The sequence below is a fragment of the Nicotiana tabacum genome, chromosome 3 (assembly GCF_000715075.1).
Source record: "Nicotiana tabacum cultivar K326 chromosome 3, ASM71507v2, whole genome shotgun sequence".
NCBI classification, from domain to species: Eukaryota; Viridiplantae; Streptophyta; class Magnoliopsida; order Solanales; family Solanaceae; genus Nicotiana; species Nicotiana tabacum.
Genome location: NC_134082.1, coordinates 34,860,072 through 34,877,096, shown reverse-complemented (window position 1 = coordinate 34,877,096; position 17,025 = coordinate 34,860,072). Strand labels below are relative to the sequence as shown.

The following is a 17,025-nucleotide window of genomic DNA, read 5'->3' as shown; positions in this document are numbered from 1 at the left end:
ATTGAATTGCTCGTGTGAAATCATTTAAAATGTGAAGCAATTAGTAAGATGGTATGGAAATATTTGTAGGCCACCATAAGATTTGTTGGATGACTTTAAGGCCTCCATTGTTGAAGATTGCATGTAGCCACCATTGAAGACCATTTTAGTATTTGTTTTCATACTTGTAGTTTGGTAAAGAGTAGTTGAAATGGCTCTATAAATAGCCATCATTCTTTCATTGTAAGACCAGATAATTGAGTGTTATATGAAATATATTCATCTCTTTGAGAGTTTAGGAGAATTCTCCTTAAGTTCTACCAAGAACTGGTCTTGATTGCTTCAAGGATAGTTTCTCCTTGTAAGTAATCTTCTTTCTTAGATGATAGATTAGGTTACTTGATTATTGCTCTTGAGGTTGTAGATTTAATATATGCATGGTTGCTTGCGCTTCTAATCTTGAGGTTTAATCTCCTTGTATGTTTCATAATTTTATCTTTTATACTATGTCACTTCTAATCATATTTACGTCATATATCTTTTGATCGTTGGGTTCCGCGTTATTTCGTATCAGAGCCTTGTTGATTATATTGTATTATATATTTGTTCAAATTTTGAGCTCTTTATTTAAAACAGAAAAACAAAACAAAAAAACAAAAAAAAATATATATCCAAAAATACTATAATCTAGAGCATTCTTTTGTTTCTGGAATTTTTTTTTAGTCATCTATTCTTCGTACTCAACAAGTAGTATTTTACTTAAATACTACCTATTGTGATCATTTTGTCCTCTCTAAATCAAATCAATTTTATTCGTGTATCTCCAGTTATGATTAAATCCATATAGTCAATCCTCTGTATTCAGCTATTCTTGCTGAATTTTGTTGTTTCCTTTGTTTATTATTTTTCAGCATCATTGTTTCTTCTCTTGTCAACTCATGAGCTTTTTATATTAAAATTCTACAATAGAAACTTTCTTTTGAAGTTATCCAGATTTAGTTACTTGTTAGAACTACAAAGGAAAACTCTATAGTAGTAAAAGGCTTGAGTGAAAAAAAAACATTATTGAGGGACAAACACGAGGGTTGTGTGAAATTTAGCGAGTGTAAACATGTGATGGAGTATTGTGAGGCCTTATTTTTTTTTGTATAAGCATATCACATGCAGGTAATGGTGGTGAAAGCACAGGAAGTGTAAATGCCAATCCAGATATATTGGTTTCCATTCAAGCGATGCAACGAGAATTTTTCAATGATGAGCATGAGATTAGATAATATGCAAGAGAGGGTAGATGAAAATGAAAATAGGAGAAGAGTCCCAGGGAACGAATGGAGACCATTTTAGTATTTGTTTTCATACTTGTAGTTTGGTAAAGAGTAGTTGAAATGGCTCTATAAATAGCCATCATTCTTTCATTGTAAGACCAGATAATTGAGTGTTATATGAAATATATTCATCTCTTTGAGAGTTTAGGAGAATTCTCCTTAAGTTTTACCAAGAACTTGTCTTGATTGCTTCAAGGATAGTTTCTCCTTGTAAGTAATCTTCTTTCTTAGATGATAGATTAGGTTACTTGATTATTGCTCTTGCAGTTGTGGATTTAATACATCCAGGGTTGCTTGCGCTTCTAATCTTGAGGTTTAATCTCCTTGTATGTTTCATAATTTTATCTTTTATACTATGTCACTTCCAATCATATTTACGTCATATATCTTTTGATTGTTGGGTTCCGCGTCATTTCGTATCAGAGCCTTGTTGATTATATTGTATTATATATTTGTTCAAGTTTTGAGCTCTTTATTTAAAACAGAAAAACAAAACAAAAAAATATATATCCAAAAATACTATAATCTAGAGCATTCTTTTGTTTCTAGAATTTTCTTTTAGTCATCTATTCTTCGTACTCAACAAGTAGTATTTTACATAAATACTACCTATTGTGATCCTTTTTGTCCTCTCTGAATCAAATCATTTTATTCGTGTATCTCCAGTTATGATTAAATCCATATAGTCAATCCTCTGTATTCAGCTATTCTTGCTGAATTTTGTTGTTTTCTTTATTTATTATTTTTCAGCATAATTGTTTCTTCTCTTGTCAACTCATGAACTTTTTATATTAAAATTCTACAATAGAAACTTTCTTTTGAAGTTATCCAGATTTAGTTACTTGGTAGAACTACAAAGGAAAACTCTATAGTAGTAAAAGGCTTGAGTGAAAAAAAAATATTATTGAGGGACAAACACGAGGGTTGTGTGAAATTGAGCGAGTGTAAACACGTGAGGGAGTATTGTGAGGCCCTTTTTTTTGTATAAGCATGTCACATGCAGGTAATGGTGGTGAAAGCACAGGAAGTGTAAATGCCAATCCAGATATATTGGTTTCCATTCAAGCGATACAACGAGAATTTTTCAATGATGAGCATGAGATTAGATAATATGCAAGAGATGGTAGAAGAAAATGAAAATAGGAGAAGAGTCCCAGGGAACGAATGGAGGCAAGAACAACCACGTGCACAACTACGGGTTGGTGAAGAACACTTCGATGGCATTGAAGAAGATAGTTATAATGACTATATTGATATGGGAAGACATTGTCAAAGATGGGGTAGAAGAGGAAGACCACAAAGGGGACTTAGGAATGAAGAAGGGGTTGATAGGAATTTGGGTATTATTAAGATGAGCATCCCTTCCTTTCAAGGGAAGAGTGATCCGGAAGCCTATCTAGACTGGGAAAGAAAGGTTGAGAAGGTGTTTGATTGCCATAATTACTCGGAGGAGAAGAAGGTAAAATTAGCAATTACTAAATTCACTGATTATGCTTCAACATGGTGGGAAAAGATAGTGGTGAATAGGAGGAAAAATTTATAAAGACATGTTTCTTCTTGGGAAGAGATGAAGGCTATTATGAGGAAATAATTTGTTCTCTCACATTACTATAGAGATCTTCATAGGAAGCTTCAAACCTTATACCAAGGTACAAAAGGTGTTGAGGAATATTACCAAGAGATGGAGATGTCTATGATTATAGCCAACATTGAAGAAGACCGCGAGGCAACTATGCAAAGGTTCATTAATGGATTGAATAGAGAAATTGCAAATGTTGTAGGCTTACAACATTATGTGGAGATAGAGGAACTTGTGCACATGGCTGTAAAAGTCGAAAGGCAGCTCAAGTTGAAGGGTTGAAACAAGCAGCCTATTCCTAGTCCAAGTTGGGGAAAATTGAAGGATACAAACACTTCTTGGAGGGGAAATTGGAGTAAGCCAAGAGAAGACAGAGCTATCCAAAGGCCTAAAGAAGACAAAATCAAGGAAAACAAAGCTCAAGGTACTAATTCATTCACTACTAATACTAGAAATAGAGATACTAAATGTTTTAAATGTCATGGGGTTCAGCATATTGCTTCTGAATGTCCTAATAGAAGGACAATGATTTTAAAAGTTGATGGGAGCTTTGAGCCGGATGTGGAGAGTGATGATGATGATAGTGAAGATGTGGTTGGTACACCTCACTATGAGGAGGGTAGTGATGTTGAGTCACCTCTAATTGGTGAATTGATGGTGCTGAGGAGAGTCATGAGTTTGCAGATAAAGGAAGATGATGTTCTTGTGCAAAGAGAAAATATCTTTCACACCAGGTGCCAGGCAAGGGAAAAGATTTGTTCCATGATAATTGATGGGGGTAGTTGTACTAATGTAGTAAGTACAACTATGGTTGAGAAATTGGGTTTACATTGCTTAAAACATCCTACTCCTTATAACTTGCATTAATTAAATGATAGAGGAGAAGTGAAGGTGAGTAAGCAAGTGATGGTGCCATTTTCCATCGGGAAGTATAGTGATGAAGTATTGTGTGACGTTGTGCCTATGCAAGCATGTCATATTTTGCTCGACCGACCATGGCAGTTTGATAGGAAAGCAATGCATGATGGTTACAAGAATAGATATTCATTTGAAAAAGAGGGAAGGAAGGTGACACTTTCACCTTTAAAACCGAAGCAAGTTTTTGAAGATCAAATGAAGTTGAGATATTCTCATGGGAATAAGGAAAAAGAAAAAAAAAAGAGCAATAAGAAAAAAGAAGAGGAAAAAAATAAATGAGGGAGAAAGAAAAGATGATTTTGTGAATATTGAGAGACCCAATGAGCAAGAAAAAAAGAGGGAAGTGAAAATTAAAAACATTTATGAGGATAAAGAAGATGAGGTAAAAGAGAGCAAAATAAGCATATATGCAAAATCCAGAGAGTGTATGAGTGCTTACAAATCTAGGTCACACCTTGTGGTTCTTTTGTATTAGGGATCTTATTTGTGCGCTAATGAACTAACCATTCCTTTTCCTAGTGTTGCTTCTTCTCTTTTGCAGGAATTTAAGGATATCTTTCCTGAGGATATTCCAAATAGATTGCCACCAATTTGAGGAATTGAACATCAAATTGATCTCATCCCGAGAGAGTCTATATCAAATAGGCTAGCTTATCGAAGCAACCCCGAGGAGACAAAAGAGTTGCAAAGGCAAGCTGAGGAGCTTTTAGCAAAGGGATACATCCGTGAAAGTATGAGTCCATATGCAGTGCCAGTGCTTTTGGTGCCAAAGAAGGAAGGAACTTGGTGAATGTGTGTTGATTGCCGAGCCATTAACAAGATAACGGTAAAGTATCGTCATCCCATACCTAGAATAGATGATATGCTTGAAGAATTACATGGTTCATGCATATTCTCTAAAATTGATCTTAAAAGTGGATATCACCAAATTCGTATGAAACTTGGTGTCGAATGGAAGACTGCATTCAAAACTAAATATGGTTTGTATGAATGGATTGTGATGCCTTTTGGATTAACTAATGCACCTAGCACTTTCATGCGCTTAATGAATCATGTTTTATGTACTTATATTGGAAAGTTTGTTGTGGTTTATTTTGATGACATCCTTATTTATAGCAAGTGTCTTGATGAACATGTAAAGCATTTAAAATGTATTTTGGAAGTGCTTAGAAAAGAAAGATTGTATGCTAACTTGAAAAAGTGCACATTTTGTATGGATAAGGTAATCTTTCTTGGGTTTGTTGTTAGTAGTAAAGGGATTGAGGTAGATGAGCAAAAGGTGAAGGCTATCAAGGATTGGCCAACACCAAAATCGGTGACCGAGGTGCGAAGTTTTCATAGTTTAGCTAGTTTCTATCGAAGGTTTGTTAGGGACTTTAGCTCTATTGCAGCACCATTGACTGAGGTCATAAAGAAGGATCGGGATTTTACGTGGAGAAAGGAACAAGAGAATGTCTTTAGTTTGTTGAAAGAAAAACTTTGTTCTGCTCCATTATTGCAATTACCAGATTTTAACAAAGCTTTTGAGGTTGAGTGTGATGCATCAGGAATCGGGATAGGTGTTGTGCTGATGCAGAATCAAAAGCCAATTGCATTCTTTAGTGAAAATCTTGGAGGAGCTACATTGAATTATTCAACATAGGATAAGGAGCTTTATACATTGGTGAGATCATTAGAGACCTGGCAACACTACCTTTTAGCCTAAGGAATTCATTCTTCGGACGGACCATGAATCTTTGAAGCATTTGAAAGGTCAAGTAAAGCTCAACTGAAGGCATGCCAAGTGGGTTAAATTTATAGAAATATTTCCTTACGTGATTCAATATAAGCAAGGTAAGGAAAATATAGTTGCTGAAGCACTATCTCATAGGTATGCCCTTCTGTCAACTCTTACATCTAAGTTGTTGGGATTTGAACATATTAAAGAATTGTATGCTAAATATCATGATTTTTGTCAAATATTTGAAGAATGTGAAGATACTTCTTTTGGTAAATATTATAGACACGAAGGCTATTTATTCAGAGAAGGTAAACTATATATTCCTATGTGTTCTATAAGAGAGTTACTAGTAAGAGAAGCTCATTCTGGAGGCTTGATGGAGCATTTTGGTGTTCAAAAGACTTTGGAAATATTGCATGAACATTTCTTTTGGCCTCATATGCATAGGGACGTCGAAATAATTTGTATCCAATGCATATCATGTCGGCAAGCAAAGTCCAAACTCTTGCCTCATGGGTTGTACACACCTTTGCATGTACCTAGTGGACCTTGGGTTGATTTGTCTATGGACTTCATGTTAGGACTACCTAGGTCAAAAAGGGGGATGGATAGCATATTTATTGTTGTTGACAGATTCTCTAAAAGGGCTCATTTCATACCATGTCACAAAACTGATGATGCTACTCATGTTTCTACTTTGTTCTTTAGGGATGTTGTTAGGTTGCATGGCATTCCTAAAACTATTGTGAGCGATAGAGATACAAAGTTTCTTAGCCACTTTTGGAGGGTTTTGTGGGGTAAGTTGGGAACTAAATTATTATTTTTTAGTTCTTGTCATCCCCAAATTGATGGTCAAACAGAAGTAGTTAATAGAACATTAGGTTCTTTACTGCGTGTTGTGATTACAAGGAACTTGAAAAATTGGGAAGATTGTATACCTCTTATTGAATTTGTATATAATAGAACAATGCATTCTTCTATAGGCTTTTCTCCGTTGAAGTTGTGTATGGTTTTAATCCTTTGACACCATTAGATTTGGTTCCTTTACCTGTAAAAGAGCTGGTTAGCTTAGATGGTAATAGGAAGGTTGAGATGATGAAGAAAATCCAGGAACAAGCACAACAACAAATTGAAAAAAAAATGAACAGTATGCATTGAAAGCTAACAAGGAAGAAAACGTGTGACATTTCAGCCAGGAGATTGGGTTTGGGTACACATGAGAAAAGAAAGATTTCCAACTAAAAGAAAGACCAAGCTACATCCACGTGGAGATGGACCATTCCAAGTCTTGGAAAGAATCAATGACAATGCATATAAAATCGACTTGCTAGGTGAGTATCAAGTAAGTGCGACTTTTAATATCTCTGATCTTTCTCCCTTTGATGTAGGTGAAGATTCGAGGACGAATTCTTTTGAAGACCGGGAGAATGATACGAGCACGCTTCGATGAAATTGCAATCATGGATGTGTATTTACCATCTGGACCAATCACGAGAGATAAAGCTAGAAAAGCTCAAGAAGTAATGAATGGGTTGGTAAAGAAGCTACTTGACATGACATCAGAAGTCATAGGTGTGGATGAGAATCTAAAATTTATATACGTATCTCAAGTGAGCCTAAATGGAGATATTAATGAGTAAATGGTGATAAACTAACTTGTGATTAACTCTTTTGCATCTTTTTTAATAATATATTTTGTAATACTTTCTTTTTAGAATATATTACTTTGAGTGTGTTAGTATTTTATTTTGTAGGCATGCAACATTTGGTAAATACTTTGGGAAAATTGGAGCAAAGGAGTGATACTTAATACTATCCAACATTCACAAAACGGTCCGAACAATGGCCCAAATTAAAATATTAATCTGTTCAAGTATAGATCAAATTGGTCTATAACATTCATCATGATTAAGGATATTGAAGTCTAGATTCTAATGAGCCAAACCGTTCTTAATTTGAAGCTTTCTACATCAAGTTATGGTCATACAAGCTACAGTTGTACAAATCTGGACAGAATCACACTAGTCCACTTCGAAATTAGTTGTGGAATAAAATACAATGAATTTACCTGTGAAACTTTCTAAAAGTGTAGCCTCATATGTCTTCTTTTCAGAGAATCAAGAATTGTGCAATTACAATACTCCTAGACAAAATTATAGACTTTCTACCAAGACAGCACCAATCTGCCAAGATTTCCAATACAAGAGATTCAATCATTCGTACTTGGTGGAAAACATTGAATTGAATTGCTCTTGTGAAATCATTTAAAATGCGTAGCAAGTACTTAGATGGTATGGCAGTATTTGTAGGCCACCTTAAGATTTCTTGGATGACTTTAAGGCCTCCATTGTTGAAGATTGCATGTAGCCACCATTGAAGACCATTTTAGTATTTGTTTTCATACTTGTAGTTTGGTAAAGAGTAGTTGAAATGGCTCTATAAATAGCCATCATTCTTTCATTTTTAGACCAGATTATTGAGTGTTATATGAAATATATTCATCTCTTTGAGAGTTCAGGAGAGTTCTCCTTAAGTTCTACCAAGAACTTGTCTTGATTGCTTCAAGGATAGTTTCTCCTTGTAAGTAATCTTCTATCTTAGGTGATAGATTAGGTTACTTGATTATTGCTCTTGATGTTGTGGACTTAATATATCCATGGTTGCTTGCGCTTCTAATCTTGAGGTCTAATCTCCTTGTAAGTTTCATAATTTTATATGTTATCCTACGTCACTTCCTATCATATTTATGTCATATATCTTTTGATCTTTGGGTTTCACATCACAAAGCACCTCGAGGTCAGCTCACCGGACGCCAGCGGTGTGCCACCGACCAAGCGAGAAGCAGAGGTGGAACTTTCCTCTTCTTGGTGAACGAATTTTTGCGTAGCAGCCATAACTATGGTGAAACAACGGAAGGGAAATAAAAACTTAGGCGAAAAGCCTTGAATTAAAATGGTGAAAGAACTGACGCCAGGAAGAAGAGCTCTATAAAAAGGATAAGTTGCTCAAAGTAGCAGAATCCTCGAATAAGATGAAAGCAAATACATATAAAGAGCAAGTGGCGACAGTTCGCCTATAGAGCAAGTAGTCATTCACTCAATTAATTATCCCCCGGGCTACCCGAGTTCGAGCCAGTTCTCGCTCGGGGACTATGTAAAAAACCTTTGGGTTATCTTTTTTCTCGAGTTCGAGTGAACACTCACTCGATTATTTATCCCCCGGGCTACCCGAGTTTGAGCCAGCTCTCGCTCGGGGACTATTCATAAAGCCTTAGGGCTATCTTCACTTTAAGTTTGAAGCAAATTTTCGCTCAATTGGAGGCCATCCGAGTTCAAGCAAACTCTCACTCGGGGACTATTTGTAAAGTCCTAACGGCTATCTTTATTTTCAGGTGATCAATCAAACTCTCACTCGAGGACTAGCAACGAAGCCTAAAAAGGCTAAGCTTTATTTCAAAGAAAAACGGGACCCTTCTCTCACTTAACTCAAGCTCAGAAGTCCCGGCGACCCAAGTTTATATCAGATCGATCCAGACTCAGTCCATGGGATTACGATGTCTGGATCCAGCATTCAGACCGATCGAAAGAAAAATGGAAGTTCAGCATAAGCCAAAGGAAAATCGAAGGAACTTTTGTATTGATAAAAGACGATTACAAAAGCCCACAAGGGGTCTTTACACAGAAACAAAGAAACAAAAAACAACAGCTAAAAAGCCTAATCTACTTTCGGTGGTACATCCTCGGGAGCGATATCTGGGGGAACCATTTCCTCGGGGACCCCATTTCGATATTCAGAACGACGCCTTCGAGAATCTCCTCCGAAGCAGCAATAGATGAGGAAGAGGCTATAGCCTATCAAAGAGCAAGAGCTTTAAACAGGCAAGGAAAATTGTGGCTTGGTGAAAAATTTGGCGAATATGGGTCTCGTCAGAACTACTATTATAAAGCCACTTCTTGAGATATTGCACCGGTATAGGATGCAAAAGTTAGTAGATGGCGCCACCTCACTCCATGGAAAGCAAAAGGAGTGAAGCGCCACACCGAGTTGAAGTTAAGAGAGATGAGCAGCAGTTTACAGTCCACATATCCTCTGATAAAGGGATAATTTGAGGCCTCTCTCTCATTATTTCGGGCCAACAATAACAACAACAACAACAACAACAACAATCCAGTATGATCCCACTCAGTAGAAAAAAGCTCTGGAAAAGAGCCATGGCATAACTGGCAAACTGCTGTCGTGTGACCTTATGACCATAGATTTGAACCATGGAAATTAGAGTTTGGATGAGGATGAAGAGAAGAAAAGGGTTAAAGGCTATTGAAGAAAGTATGAGCAAAGTCTTGGCTCAGGCAATTCCCCATTTATTAAGGGACAGTAGCGTAACCAACAACGCAATCAATGCTTTTGGAAAACATATAAACGGCGCAATCAATGCCCTTGGAAAACGTTTTAACAGCGCAATCAATGCTTTTTGGGGAAATGGATTGGCTACGCGATCACTGCTTTTGGGAAAGCGAACCGGCAGTACATACAACGCTTCTAGGGAGACGGATCGATGGGACGTTTTGGTCACTACGAACGCTTACGTCACGAGTATGACGTCATCACGAGATGTTCGAGAGAATCGAGGTCAAGATCGTTCCTTTTTATTTCATTCTAAGAAACATGGGGACTATCTGTATACGACTAAAATTAGAGAGTCCAATTTTGTGATCATTATGGAATTTCACAGCCCGTCTTCAGAAGCCTCGAAACACAGCTCAAGGTTTGACCCTAAGGGATCCCAATGCTCGACCTCGGGGCAGTGCAAATTGGTGACTATCTTAGACAAGCGGGAAATTCCCAAAAGGCACGTGGCTATAGCTGACCGGGTCTACAAGAATAGTACAAGTCCGTACCGTGACATTAAATAGTTGTACCAGCTGTTTATCTTTGTAATAAATGCATATGTACTATGTTGGTATTCTCCCTCCTATATAAAAGGGACCCTTGTTATTTCTTGCACACATGATATTCAATACAAGAACAAGAACATTCTCTGGTCTCTAATTTAAACATTCTCCATTGTCTCCTCTTTAATTTATTGCTTACATTTATTGTGTTTCATTGATTATTCTTCATTTATTACTATTCATTGATCGCCAAGAGCCATTATTGAGGCCCTTGGAACTGTTAGTCCTTCATCGGTCAGCCTCAGTCAAGCACTCTAGCTCGACCTCGAGGCCATAGTAGGCCAGCTCGAGGCCTCGATTTACGGCTATTTGGTTTGCTTAACCTACTATTCTTAATCTCTTATCTCATTTTCCTAACTCACGCTTAGCATCTAGTGCCTAACAACTAGCATAAAAATAAATTACGTATTTTTAGAACCACAAAATCAAATCTAATTGTAATTACCATTTTCAAGGTAAACAACGGTCAAAGTCGGGTTTGCCCTTTTGTATGACTAATCGAAACTGGAACACGATAGCTCGAGGTTCAGCCTCGAGTTATATCGAACTATGATGCAAAGTTAGGTTTCCGAGCTCTTGGCCCTGAGACCGGTCAAGATCGAGATCGACGAAAACTGAGACCGGACAAGATAGAGATCGAAGGAAGCTTACCGAGCCAATTAACAAAAAGTTAAAATATCCGCAATCGGGCGAAGATCGCTGCGCGAGTCCCGGTATGTATCAAGAAGAGGCTGATTAATTAGTCGATCATGGGATTTCTTACCTCATAATAGAATTGTATCTAGTGTAGGATTCCCCTACTATGTAAAAGGGGGTCTGATCATTTGTAAAATACATCATTTTCACGCAATATTAAGCAATATACTGTTATTTTCTAGCTTTCATTATCTTGTTATTTTATTCACAAGCAAGTTGAAACATATTTGGTTCAAGGATGATTGAACTCGCGGGCCAAAGCTGTTCAATTCGTGTGGTTTGCATTATTTCTTTTATCGTTAATATCAATATTAATTTATTCTTCTTAATTTGTACCAAATTATATCGTGTGTCCTTAAAATCGCGTATAATTTCAATCGTTATCCAATTTTAGGGTAAACAAAGCTCCTCCCTAATGTCTCCGTTTAAAGACTGTACAGTGCCAACGTGAAGTGATATAAGGGTGAGAATTGCGAACAAAATTGTGTTTCTTACGTAAAAGTAATTATTGTAATTAGATTTAAATATAATAGAGCCCAGAAAGTTCAATTTTAACAAACATAAAGAACTAAAAGGGCTTACATGTAATTTTTTATATGTAAGACAATCATCAAAAAATAAAAATAAAAACAATTTTGTCCATTTTATCCTAGAAAAAAACAGAATCTAGTCAATCATTGTCTTCGAACAATTGGTCCGTCCCTTCACTACAAAACCAACCGTTCAAATTAAACGTCACAAGATTCCCAAAGCAAAGACAGAGATATGGAACTACTCTATCTTCTCTGCTCCCTACTTTCAACTTCCATCACTTCTTTCTTCCTCTCCGTTCTCCTCCATTTCCGCCTTCTCCTCCGCCACTTTGGCATCCGTTTTGACGCTGGAGCAGACTCTGTTTCTCTCTACGAAGGCACTGTCTGGCACGAACGCCGTAGTCCCGTTCACCATTCCTTCCGGTACCCGGTGCGCTACGCACTCATTGACCTTGACCATGCGCCTCATAATCCACCTGACCACCTCTCAGCTCACGAAGCTCGCTCCATTTCTGGTACCAACGGCCCCGTGTAAGTGTTGCTATTTATTGGCCATCTTTAAATTTATTTTTTCTCTTCCTGCCGCTGTTACAATTTGGTTGGTATAGTTAGAGAGAACTAATGTCAAATATGAACAAAATGCCAAAACAATATTTCTACATAGCAATTCATTATGTGTCTCCTGGTGGGCTAATAACATATTCATGTAAACAGCAAAAGAGAAACAAAATAGTTAATTTCTACTACTATTAGAACTGTCATTATTTTTTCTGGGGTGGACAAAAGAAAAAGGAAATAATTATACCTAACAAATATTCTGAGTTAATAAGAAAATGCGTACTCCTTTTGAAAAATAGTGAATTGCTCTGAGTTAGTAGCGGCAGTACATACTTTGTTTCACGGTACAGTTTAACTTCTGAAATGCAAATATTTGGTACTGCCCCCCTCCCAATTTATGTGCCTTGTTTGACTTGCATATAGTTTACTAAAGAAAGGACTTTTAAAACCTATAATATAAAACAAGTCATTGACATTTGTGTGGGTATAAATCATTTCATTAAGAGTAAAATGACAAGTTTAAAGTTGAATTGTTTCTAAACAAGGAAATATCATATTCTTTCGGGAATAGACAAAAATGGGAAGTATGCCATTTTTTAGGAAGATTGAGGCTGGACATATTTTGCTTCCAGTTCTAATGGGAAATCTCTTATGTACGTTGTTTGGCATAGTCTTCCATAATTTGGAATTACCATGTGTTCTCCATTATTAATTGCTTCTTGTATAAGGATTTATTTTCAAAATCAATATATATGAAGTTCATCTGTTGGTATCTTGTTGAGATAATAAGTCATATTGAGGCTTGGCATAAACAAAGTATCGATTGTGCACGCCAAGTCTGATTTCTGATGATGTAAACAAGTATAATATTCTAGTGTTTTCAATTTGATGGACTGATTACTCGTCTTGTTAAGGCAGTCTCTTGTTGACAATACCACCTAGTGTGGGATATGTGCAAAACCCGTTGAGTTTGTACTATTGCCATGATATTGAAGGCTCTTCGCAGAGGTTGGCGAAATGCATTGCTGAGGTGAGTCATTCTAATTGGTACATAACCAAAGATTTAGGTCTTAGTTCTGGACAAAAAGTTAGTGACCGTGTCTATCCATAAGCTATTTTCAGCAATCCAAGTTTGTTTGCGTTAGTGGTTCCTCGCACTTTTTACCCAGAGCGACTCAAAAGGAAGATTTATTGTACCCAAATCTGTTCTACTTTACTGTAATGTCCACCAGCTGCACGGAAAATTTCTTATCTTAGATGAAACAGTTAGTTATAAATCAAGAATCTGTCTATTTGCTAACTGAATTCTTTTTCAGGTGACTAACACCCCATGGAGTGAAAGAGTATCATTTTTGTTCAATCCAAACTCAGATGTAGTTGCCAAAGCCCTTCACGTTAGTCCCTTCATGGTAAGCCATCTTTAGGGATCACTATTTCGCATTGGCATCTTATTTCTTGCTTAATTTGAATTTCCTAACCTTCAATGGTGATATATAACACAAATAGTATGCTCTTCATTTGTTAACTCATATTGTTCACAGAGCTCATTTCTCTATTCCATCTTTAGCGCTGCTGTTTTATGCTGCTTTCTCCTTTCAAGATTATGTTTTTAAGTTATACAAACCTCAAACATATTGTTGCCTAAAGGTTGAAATAGTTTAGAAATGCATACATCAGTTTGCTATATTGTTTGTTATTGAGTCCAAGACATTTTAGGCATTTGCATAGCTTTTGGTGTCAAGTCTTGCGTTTTCATACTTTTATTTATCAGAGATAAATGTAAGCCATTAACCATTCTTGATATCCAATGACCTCTGAAGCACAACCAACAATCAATTTCGTATTTTACTGATTTCTTTATCAACAAAAGTCCAAGTTAAGGGATAGAAAGGGTTCATGGTATCCTGTCCAACTACCACCAACTGCTCCTTGTATTTTCCTTTCAAGAATTTCCCTTCCAATCCAAATGAAGGGTCTCACCCTTCCTTTCAAGAGAAGTGGACATTGTCTTGGGATTTTTATTAGTATCATAAGGTTGAAAAGATTAAGTTTTAGAAACTGAACATTGCTTTGAGACATGCCAAAAAGGAAAGGTTGACATTTAAGTTAGGACAGAGTACTAAAAATGAGACCGATCACTATGTGGCAAGATGTCGAATACAAATGTAGTGATCTGCCTAGGTTGAGCAACCTTTTATCCCGTTAACTTTTTGTACATGGCCTCTACTATCCTGAAATTTACCTACTACCTATTCCTAGTATCTAGGCACTCTTCTGATTTGTGCTCAGTTTTGACAACATTAATTTTCTGGTTTAATAGTTCTGCTTTTTGTACATGTAGACTCTTTATCTTCATCATGTATAATATATTTATCTGGTTTTAGCTTTTATTCATTACTAGTTTTGCGTAATTGATTGCAGGATATGCTAGGTAACTGGAGCATGAAAACAAATACCCCTGGCAATAATCTGTTTGTTACAATTTCAGTAAATCACCCGAAACATGGTGACTATTTCTCAGCTTCATTGATGGCCAAAAGAGTATCTTCCTCCACACATACTGATATTGCTTTATTCTTCTGGCTAATGCCTCACAAGGTTGCACTATGGATATATTGGCAGGTAGCCCTTTTGACTGGAAGGAAATGCACACTTTTCAATTATACTTGATACTCCTATTAGGTTGTGAGGATATTATACTCTAAATATATTGCGCCAGTTTCAATGGGCAGGGGTTTCGTTGTTGAATCTAGTTGTCATGTTGTCTCTTCTTTTTACTCCTAAATCAAAATTTTCTGTTTCATGTTAGGTTTTTTCTGCTCCTCCTAATTAATTAGAAGATCCTGTAAAACTTGAGTTGCTTTAGCCTACATAATTTAACTGTTTCTTAGAGCATTTAATTGTCTCACTGCATGCTTGATGCACAAATCAGAAGTAATCTCTGATAAATTGTGTTTCTCAAAATGACTTTCATTACCTTTTTCCTTTTCAATTGGTACATTCATAGGCTCTCAAGCTTTGGTGGAAGGGTGTTCCTTTCTTGCAACATCCAAGGTATTACAACCCTAGATACAGAGGAGAAGCCATACTATTTGATGAAAAGCTTCAATGCTGTCCAGCATTTGTATGTGAGACACAGAACAATCAACAGGCTGAAGAGCACTGTTCCGGTCCTGCAGCTCACTCAACTTCAGAACATCATTGCTTCACTTGGAGGGATGCAAAATGGCCCTGGTGCTAAAACAAATGCAGTAAGTGTATAATAAGTTCATATGATGTTATAACGTTAAGATCTTTCTATTTCTTCTGGCCAAAGCCATTGCAGATTTTCATGTTCCAATGCACATATTTCTCCTTGGTTTATGTATTTCTTACAGAAAACATTTCCTTTTCTTGATCTTAATGCAACTTAATTTACTCGCAGATTTGGAGTAACGCCTTTCCGCAAATAAATGGCCTTCTTTGACTCTCAAAGGTGTTAGATCCCCAAGTATACACATGTATACGTGGTCGTCAAGTAATAAAGTAATTCGAGAGTCAGATGTCGAACCCACAAATACTTAGATCAATTGTTAATTAAGCAAACTAAATCAATTATTTGTTCAAGGTACTCAAACATGATGATTTTTCTACTAAAACTAGTTTTGCAAGTATTAAACAAGTAATTAACTAAACTAATAAGAATGCAGATGTTTATGATCGAGTTTTAATCAATGGAAATTAAGATTTTAGGGTTGTGGGCGGTTTATCAATCTTATTGAGTTGTAATTACACCTGTTAATCGGAAAACTCTATGGTTGCTAGTTAACCAGATCATTTATATGAATAGCATGTGCTTGTAGTACTATCCACATATCGCGAATGCGGAGGAGCCTACACAAACGCGAAGAAGAAAGATGAAGGGAAGGGCTGGTAGGCTTTGGCCTTCGCGAACGCAGCAGTGGGTTCGCAAACGTGGAGGGTTAGCGGAAAAATGTTCACGAACGCGACAAGGTGACCGCAAACGAGAAGAAGAAGACCTGGGCAGGGGCGGCATTGGCCTTCACAATCGCGAGAGTGCTTTCGCGATCGCGATGAAGGATGTCGGGGCGGATTATAAATCTCATTTCGGGACTTAAGCTTATTCTATCAAATTTTCTTTTCGCTTGGGCGACTTGGAAGTTTTTGAAGTGACATTTTCATCAAGCATCACTAGGTAAGTGATATCTACTTACTGTGAGCAAAATAAATAGATTTGGGGTGCATTTTAACATGACAATTAGAAGAATTGTGGGATTTTTGTTGGAAAAACTAGAATTGGTAAAAATGGTATTTGGCTACTAGTTTGGGCATGAAATTAGAAAAAAAATTATATATCTGAGTTCATGAGTCTATGGATAATATTTATCTTCGAAAATTTCCGTTATTCGGGCGGGAGGGTCCGAGGTTGGCTTTTTTTGACTTTTCGAATGGGGTTAGAAATTGATTCTAATAGTTAATTATGAGTTTTTGAGCATCGTTTGAGGTGTTAATGAGGTGTATGGGTAGAGTAATGGATTCGGAAGCAAGGTAATCTTTTGCCTAATCTTATAATTATCCCCATATGTATTTTTTCTGTTATGTGCTACGTGTTATGGGTTCTACGTATATACGAGGTGGCAAGCGTTCGTAAGTAAGCTATATTTATGTTTATGTCTGGGTAGACTTAGACCTACATCATGCCTTAACTGTACTACTTGAATTAAAGTTGCTCGTGGATTAGTTGAAATTCATAACTAAGCTTGAG

At 36.7% G+C, this 17,025-nt stretch overlaps 1 protein-coding gene and 1 pseudogene across 1 annotated transcript; both read left to right on the top strand.

Moving 5' to 3' along the window:
- Positions 1–2,337: 2,337 nt before the first annotated feature.
- LOC107801806 (uncharacterized) lies at positions 2,338–7,161 on the top strand (annotated as a pseudogene).
- Positions 7,162–11,891: 4,730 nt separating this feature from the next.
- On the top strand, positions 11,892–15,898 carry LOC107801808 (uncharacterized). The gene is made up of 6 exons (XM_016625199.2): positions 11,892–12,233; positions 13,179–13,290; positions 13,577–13,669; positions 14,682–14,882; positions 15,268–15,511; positions 15,685–15,898. The coding sequence occupies exons 1-5, from the start codon at positions 11,935–11,937 to the stop codon at positions 15,499–15,501; spliced, it is 939 nt and encodes a 312-aa protein (XP_016480685.1). The 5' UTR covers positions 11,892–11,934; the 3' UTR covers positions 15,502–15,511; positions 15,685–15,898.
- The last annotated feature ends 1,127 nt before the right edge of the window (positions 15,899–17,025 follow it).